Below are 7,820 nucleotides of genomic sequence, written 5' to 3'. Positions count from 1 at the left end.
CCCTAACCTTTTTAAAAGTGAATTCTAATGCTCTTAAATATCATAAATCAAACCTACAACAACACTTTGCAACGCTTTAACATGTTCAATTTCTAAGCTTTTACTTAAGAACTACTAACTAATAAAAAATCGAGAACTATAATATCATTACAAGGAAGATTTAGGAGAAAATTAACAGGAAAGTCGAATTCGAGAGAAGAGTAGAGTTGGGAATACCAAAACAGCTTTCAGTGCTGCTGTCGACAAGGAACAACAATTTCAATGGGGATTATTCATCGCTCTAGACATTGTCGGGTTACTCATTGATGGAGTCAGCGGATTTAATGGCGTTAGAGGTTTGATGGTCGTAACTTTTCAATTTTTTTCTCTTTCCTCTCTCCTTCTCAAATTGAAGTAGTTTAGTCTACAAATTGCAAATATTACACAAATGCCCTCGTGTACCTTGTATGAGCTAAACTAAATGAGGCACATTAATGTTTAGTTGTTCGTGGAGGTTTTAGTTTTAATCTTACATAGTGGCATGGTGCAACACTTGGTGAAACGTTCTCGTGAGGTGTGACCCGGTTAATCCAAATTACTTGAAGATTTGTCGATCTAGTCTAGGGTATAAATGTAACACCGAACGCTCCACCAAAACTCTTCTTCTGCTGCTACCACTTCTGGGCTTTAGCCTTAGCGTTGCTTGTTTTGGAGACAGCATTACAAGAAGAACTCTCTAGAACATCGTCTCGCACAACAGAGAGAGGTTAAACCGATGTCGTACAACGAACGATACGAGGGTATCGGCGAAGAAAACGGCTCGCCGGCGCGGCAACATAGCGGTGGTCATGGAGGTGCCGCCGATAACCACCACGACTCCAAATCACTGGTACCTTCTTTTCATTTACATAATTGTATTCTCTCTTATTCGAATTAGGGTTTTTTAAATTGATCTTCAGAAATTCTTAGGGTTTAGTGGTTTTTGTTCTCAGTTTGTTTGATGATTAAATTAAGGTGAATTATAAGCGTTACTGAATGAATTAAAACCTTCAATTTGTATTGCCGACTTTTCCAGATTCTGGTAATTGTTTTTTATTAGGGTTTAGAGTTTTTACATTAATTCGAAATGTTAGTGAAATTTATGAGAAGGAATTATGTTTTAGTGGAGACTGGAATTAGAATTAAGGATTCATGGACATTGAATGGAGCAAAAGAGGATGCTTTCTTTGTAATCTCGGGGTTTTACGCGTCGATTGAGAATAGAATGAGTTGTTCAGCCTTAGCAGAGTGTGGATTGCTGAAAAGGTAATTTGGCAGTTGAGTTTGAAGCTATTTGGTAAAACAAATTGCTCCCATTTTTGGAATATATAATGTCATCATGCATACTAAATTATTTTGGAATATTTGGAAAAAAACTATCATATTTCCTATATGAATGGGCTATGTGGTTAGACTATCAAACATAACCTTAGTTAAATAGATGGAGAGGGGATGGCTATGAGACCATTATTATAGCTTTATTATAGGTATCTTAGTGGAATTAGGGATAATCCCTTATGGGGTTGGAATGGTGTGACAATTCTAGATGGAGGGAGTATCAGTTTGAATTTTCGATTAAACTGCCTCAAGGATATTCTGCAAATTACCAACATGATGTCATCTGATTAGTTCTTATAGTATGATTTTCTCAGCAAAGATGGGTTGGAATTCCATATGCCTTTTGTATGTAAGGAGGAATTTTAGATTCTTTGCATTTCAATACTAAGATGAATTTTGCAAGATATTTTGGTTAGTAGATGCTTCACTAGTAATAGTGTATTGAGCTAGAGTATTCTTTTGATTTTGGTATTTCTCATGGTATACTGAAATCCACCTATTTTTATCTGAAATGGATGGCTTTCATGGTCTAATATTGTAGAATTTTTAAGGGCTGTTTGTTGCTTTGAATTTTTGTAGACATTCTTGTACTTTATGTATGTAATTTTCTAACAATAACATTTTTGTAGCATGACTCACAAAGTCACGAGGAGTCTACAAGAAGCAGAGAAATGGAAAGGGATAAAGATAGAGACAAAGAAAGAAAGAGGGACAGGGACAGAGACAGAGATAGAGATAGAGACAGAGATAGAGACAAAGATAGAGACCGAGGAAAGAGTAGGGATAGAGACAAAGATAAAGATAAAGACCGAGAAAAGAGTAGGGACAGAGATAGGGACAGAGGAGAGCGTGATCGCCATAGGGATCAACACAGAGAAAGGAGCGAGAGAAGGGGGCGGAGCAGGGATGTGGTAGATGAAGATTATCGCCACAGTAGTCGAGATCGTGATAGGTAAAAGCTTTATACTGTTAAGCCTAAGTGTGTGAATCTGAATATCAAGTTACCGGTTTCCTTCAAATTTCATTAGTAATGTTTTTTCCCTGTTAATTTATCTCATATAATCTGGATGCAATCATATTTGTAGACGAAGAGATTATGACGATGACCGAGAGGATAGGCATGGAAGAAGTTCTCGATCTCGTTCTAGGGCCAGATCTCATCATAAATCAAGGTCACGCTCTCGTTCAAGGTCAAGATCACGTTCATGTTCTAAGAGGTAATATTTAGAGTTGTGGCGTTTATTGTGTTCTGTACTGTTGTGGGTTTCAAGCTGATGTGTGCTGATATTTGTTAGCCTGCATTTTGATTAGCTATTACCGGTAGCTAGGTGCCTAAGGTGTCAATATTATTATTATTTGTGTGTGCGTGCTCGCTTGTGTGTGTGTTGGTTGGAAGGGTAGCTGTATCAGGTTACCTCAATGTGAAGCCAATCATCTCTTTTTATACTATTGGATGATGTTTTGTGCATGTCCTCGTGTATCTTTTTGGCTTTTTCATTATTAAAGTCAGTTAAGAGTTTGCATCTCTTATGTTAAGTAATTGGTTACACTAACCATTGACAATATGAGTTTGTAGGGCAGGCACATATTCAAAGCTTTTCACTTTGATCCCTTTTGCTTTAAGGAAGATGCTATTGTTTGGTTTGTGAATTTGTTTTCTGACTATATATGATTATTCTCCGTACTTTGAAGTTTTGCAGTCAAGTTTACAATTCTCATATGATCATTAGATTCTCATTTTTTATATGGAAAGAACTAGAATTCTATACTCTTGAGAATGATTGCAATTCATGAATAGTACTCTGCTGGTGACAGTATGAGTAAGCTTTATATCTGAGATATACATATGGATTCTAATTGGCTTTTGATGGTTGTAAGGAGTAGTCATAGTCTTGTTTTAGGATATGTATGATGTCATAATATGGTTTTGCTTTTGTGACCTCTGATGTCTTGACGAAGTTCTTAATTCTAATGCTCTTTATTGTCTTCTGCTATTTCTTCTACATTGATATGGTTAGAAGCTCTGCTTTTATGTATACAAATGGTCCCTTTTTTTATTTTTATTTATTTTATAAATTTTATTTTATGCACTTATGGATTTAAGTGTGTATATGATCTTGTTTTTAGGTTTTAGTATGTTGTAAAAATCCTTGTGAGCGTATTTATTTTGGCTGGTTAACTTAGTATCTCTAGTAGCATGATATCCATTACTGCCTTGTTACTGATGGACATGATGGTACATATATTGTTTTTCCTGATGGTATATCGTGTCTTCCTATTGACTGTTACTGTGTGCTAGCAGTAAAAGGATCAGCGGATTTGACATGGCACCACCAGCTGCGTTGATGACTGCTCCTGCTGTTGGAGGTCTGACTATCTACCTTTACTTTGAACATAGATTTGTGTTTATAACTGTTGCTTCTTTTTTGTTTGCTTTAGTGTGGAAAAATCGTATCAAATTACATGCTTTCATTGGGTAAGCTTATTCATCCACTTTTTATTTGCTATATTGAGCCTGGTGGTATGTTTGCAGATGGGCAGTAGTGAGTTTTTCATTCTTCACTTTTTATATATTTAGTTAAATAACTCTGGAACTGAAAGATGTTTTTTGTTTGTTCTTGTCTTTTGGTATTTGTTTCTTGTTTGTGTCTTTTGTTTTGTTGTAAGAAGGTAATGTTGGGCTACTTGCCCCACTGTGCTGACATTGGGTGTGAGCCGACTTCTGTAGCTTTAATGTACAAGGAAGAACCAATGCTCAGGTTGGGTTTTGTTAATCTTTAACTGGCGCCTTATGCGTGTTTCTGTAGTCTTTATTATTAATTCCTGCAAATAGATCTGCCTTCTGCAATTTCTACTTTTGTCAAATTTCTATAGAAAAGATAGCGAACATGTAACTAGGGAAGTTTTATATTTGAAAGAATGTCAATATCAACTTATGACAAATCAAATCGAATGTGTTTTTCTTTTTCTTTTTCTTTTTAATTTTTATCTTAACAAGTTGAAAAGGATATGGGTCTTTTATTTTGACTACCAATGTATCTTATTTATGGTGCCTCTATAGAAATATGACAGTTTTGTACCCAATACAGGCCCAGTCACGACAGCTTCTGTTCCTGGGGTATTTCCCAACATGTTTCCTTTAACATCAGGGCCGGTATGTGTTTTATGTGACAAGTTATATTAATGTGTAGTTTATCTACCCTTTTCCCCTCATTTTTTCTCTTGTTTTGTAGATGCAGCTTGGAACTCTCCCTATCATGCCTGTACAAGCAATGACTCAGCAGGTGCGTTGTGAATCTTGTGATGTTTTTGATTTCTTTTCATTAGCTCATGCATCATCGTTCGATACATCTTAAATTTGATGATTGGATTGAAATACGCAGGCTACTAGGCATGCTCGGCGAGTTTATGTTGGAGGGTTACCTCCAGAAGCTAATGAACAGGTTTTCTATCTTCATTATTGTCATCTTGTTCATCCTTTATCCCCATGCTACTATAGTTTGATTATAATCTTGTCTTATTTTTGTTCTGCTGCAGTCTGTGGCTATCTTTTTCAGCCATGTTATGGCCTCAATTGGAGGAAATACTGCAGGCCCAGGTAGGAAATCAATGAACAATGAAAGTTACTAGTATTCTGTCTCGATAGTTAGATTTTTAATTTTGAATGATACTAATCATATTATAACTTGTGCATATTCAGGCGATGCTGTGGTTAATGTCTATATTAATCATGAAAAGAAGTTTGCTTTTGTGGAGATGAGATCTGTGGAGGAAGCTAGTAACGCTATGGCGCTAGATGGTATTATATTCGAGGTAATTTATCTGCCTTTCTTGATTTACTATTATTGTACTGGTTCTGGTATCCATGTGGGACTCATTGTGTCTCTTTTATCACAAGAAGTGGGGCTCTTTATGAATGTCAGTTTGTGTGAGTGTTGGGTAGGGGAGAGGTGTTGTATATTGATTGTACTACTCGCTCTTGAGTACATTTTATGTTCTTGCTATTGCAGGGTACTCCGGTTAAGGTCAGGAGACCCAGTGACTACAACCCATCACTTGCTGCAGCACTCGGTCCAAGTCAGCCTAATCCAAACCTAAACCTGGCTGCTGTTGGTTTGACTCCAGGTTCTGCAGGGGGTCTTGAGGGTCCTGACAGGATCTTTGTGGGTGGACTTCCCTATTATTTTACTGAGGCTCAAGTGCGAGAGTTGTTGGAATCCTTTGGAGCACTCCGAGGATTTGATCTTGTCAAGGATAGAGAAACTGGAAATTCAAAAGGCTATGCATTTTGTGTGTACCAAGATCTGTCTGTTACAGATATTGTTTGTCAAGCACTTAATGGAATCAAAATGGGGGATAAAACCCTCACTGTCAGGCGTGCAAACCAGGGTACTCAACAGCCAAAGCCAGAGCAAGAGAGTGTATACATGCACGCGCAGCAGCAGATTGCACTGCAGGTTATTTTTATGGTCCATGTTTTATTTATCCTATTAATTCTCTAGTAGCTGTATTTGCGGCTGGGTTTAATCCGCCTGGATCTTGTAAAGTGAATTTTCTTTTGATATGAATAAATTACTGCTAGTTTCACCCTTATGTTGGCAAACGGACAACAGTGTCATTTGAAAGGCCATCTTATCCCGTGGCAATACTTCCATGTTGGTTGGTGCCACAATCTTTTGTCTGCTCGAGTTTGAACAGCAGTCTATAGCAGGATTATTTTATCTGACTAGTCTCTTTTACCTTTTCAGAAAATGATACTGCAACCTGGTGGTCTTCCCACCAAGGTTGTGTGCTTAACAAACTGTGTGAATCTGGATGAGCTTAGAGATGATGAGGAGTTTGAAGATATCTTTGAAGACATGAGACAAGAGGGAGAAAGATTTGGTACTAGTCTCAAACTGCTTGGATTCTTTTTTATTTTCTTTTTCTCGTCATCCACATAGTGTTAAATTTGTCTATGGTGTACGGAGTATATTGCCATATTCTACTATGAAGACTAGTGGCTATTAATCTGAAAGGTTTCATATATCTCTGTATCATTGTGTATTTCCCCTCCATTTTTGCAGGTTCTTTACTAAGCGTTGTCATCCCCAGGCCGCATCCAAATGGAGAGCCATCACCTGGGCTTGGAAAGGTTAGTTTAGTGTAATGTCACATTGACATTATGAATGATTTATGTTTGTGTTTAATCATTGTACTGTTGTCCCTCCATTTCTGTACAAGTGTGGCCTTTTAAGGTTAGGCAAACAACTTTAATGTGTTAGTTAATGTTACAATAAATAAACTGACAAGTAACAATTATTATAGTGATATTTTAATCATTTTATGTGAGTAATAATATGTAACAAGAAGAGCAAGGACACAAAATATTACCTTGCTTCCTCTAACAAAGCTCCTTCCTTATTTGATATAAACTTTGCAATGGAACATCTGATATGGCCTATAATAATGTAATGCTAAAAACGACCTAAAGTGTCGTCTGTCACAATGAAAGAATGATTTCATGTTTACGCTACCGAGGGTGTGAGTTTCATTTGTTTGCTGATTTTTTTCTAATATATATTTATTTATTTCTTTTTCCCTAGGTGTTTCTGGAGTATGCAGATATAGAGAGTTCTTCAAAGGCAAGAGCTGGAATGAATGGAAGAAAGTTTGGTGGCAAAGAAGTCGTGGCTACATTTTACCCGGAAAACAAATATGCGGAGGCACAATATGATGGCTGAAGATATGATAAGATTGACATCCTTTTATTTTTGGTTTCTGTTCAATTTAGCGGATGAATCACATGTAGATTTTCATTAGGCTACTGAGATTGTAGATGTTCCTATTCTTACCTTTTTGTACTTAATGGGGTTTATTTTGTACCTGCTAAATAGGACTGCTGCTTTTTACAGCCAGATGCTAGTGTATTTGATGTTATCCTCTTTTACCTTTAAAATGTAGATGAATGATTTTGCTTGTTATGCGAAGATTCTATAGTTACTCGGTCTCTGGAAATCTACAGAAATGTGTATGTTAGCCTGTTAGAACATATCTGAACAGGAAATTGGTTTGGATTCGGAGTGAAATGATTCTACTGTTTGGTTTATTGTTTTATACTGGAATTGGTTTTTGAGTTTGCTGCTCAAATTTTCTGCCATGTTTGTAACACATCTTTGAAGATGGTACAATTGGTATTGCATTGTAGAAGGGAGTTTAGTATACTTGGTGGTAACGTGCCCTTTCTTCTACCCAAGCCATAGCCATTCATTGCTTTATCCACCAAAGCTTCTTCGATGACTAAGACCCTGTTATTTTGAGCTTCTGGGCAAGGCAGGTTAGAGCAGAGCAGATTTCAGAATTATTATCACATTATTTTATTATCATCATTATTATTATTATTATTATTATTATTTGATTTTTTCTAGATTTTTTTACTCTTTTTATAACATTAAAAAATGTGTTAAATAATATAAAGTATTAAT

The 7,820-nt window shown here is 36.4% G+C and overlaps 1 protein-coding gene across 6 annotated transcripts; it reads left to right on the top strand.

The window, feature by feature from the left end:
• The first annotated feature begins 528 nt into the window (after positions 1–528).
• Positions 529–7,353, top strand: LOC110686195 (splicing factor U2af large subunit A-like). 6 transcript variants are annotated; one of them, XR_002504161.1, is made up of 14 exons: positions 529–868; positions 1,986–2,308; positions 2,442–2,573; positions 3,659–3,723; positions 4,446–4,510; positions 4,590–4,640; positions 4,740–4,799; positions 4,894–4,954; positions 5,057–5,169; positions 5,367–5,813; positions 5,939–6,015; positions 6,105–6,240; positions 6,423–6,490; positions 6,942–7,069. XR_002504161.1 is itself a non-coding variant. In XM_021862790.1 (13 exons), the coding sequence occupies exons 1-13, from the start codon at positions 755–757 to the stop codon at positions 7,077–7,079; spliced, it is 1,767 nt and encodes a 588-aa protein (XP_021718482.1). In that variant the 5' UTR covers positions 535–754. The 6 variants fall into 6 exon arrangements, 5 of the variants coding, with proteins under 5 accessions (XP_021718482.1, XP_021718481.1, XP_021718483.1 ...); XM_021862790.1 differs by lacking the exon at positions 5,939–6,015 and having other exon boundaries at positions 535–868; positions 4,596–4,640; positions 6,942–7,079; XM_021862789.1 differs by lacking the exon at positions 5,939–6,015 and having other exon boundaries at positions 755–868; positions 6,942–7,353.
• The last annotated feature ends 467 nt before the right edge of the window (positions 7,354–7,820 follow it).

Source organism: Chenopodium quinoa, unplaced genomic scaffold, assembly GCF_001683475.1.
Source record: "Chenopodium quinoa cultivar QQ74 unplaced genomic scaffold, ASM168347v1, whole genome shotgun sequence".
NCBI classification, from domain to species: domain Eukaryota; kingdom Viridiplantae; phylum Streptophyta; class Magnoliopsida; order Caryophyllales; family Amaranthaceae; genus Chenopodium; species Chenopodium quinoa.
Note: the sequence above shows the minus strand (reverse complement) of the source record. Positions and strands in the feature narration are given on the sequence as shown.

Excerpts from the sequence above, each read along its gene's own strand:
- LOC110686195 (XM_021862789.1), top strand. The coding sequence starts at position 755 with ATGTCGTACAACGAACGATACGAGGGTATCGGCGAAGAAAACGGCTCG. Across the intron at positions 3,724-4,445 it reads GACTGCTCCTGCTGTTGGAG|GCCCAGTCACGACAGCTTCT; the intron begins GTCTGACTATCT and ends TACCCAATACAG. Across the intron at positions 6,241-6,422 it reads ACAAGAGGGAGAAAGATTTG|GTTCTTTACTAAGCGTTGTC; the intron begins GTACTAGTCTCA and ends CCATTTTTGCAG.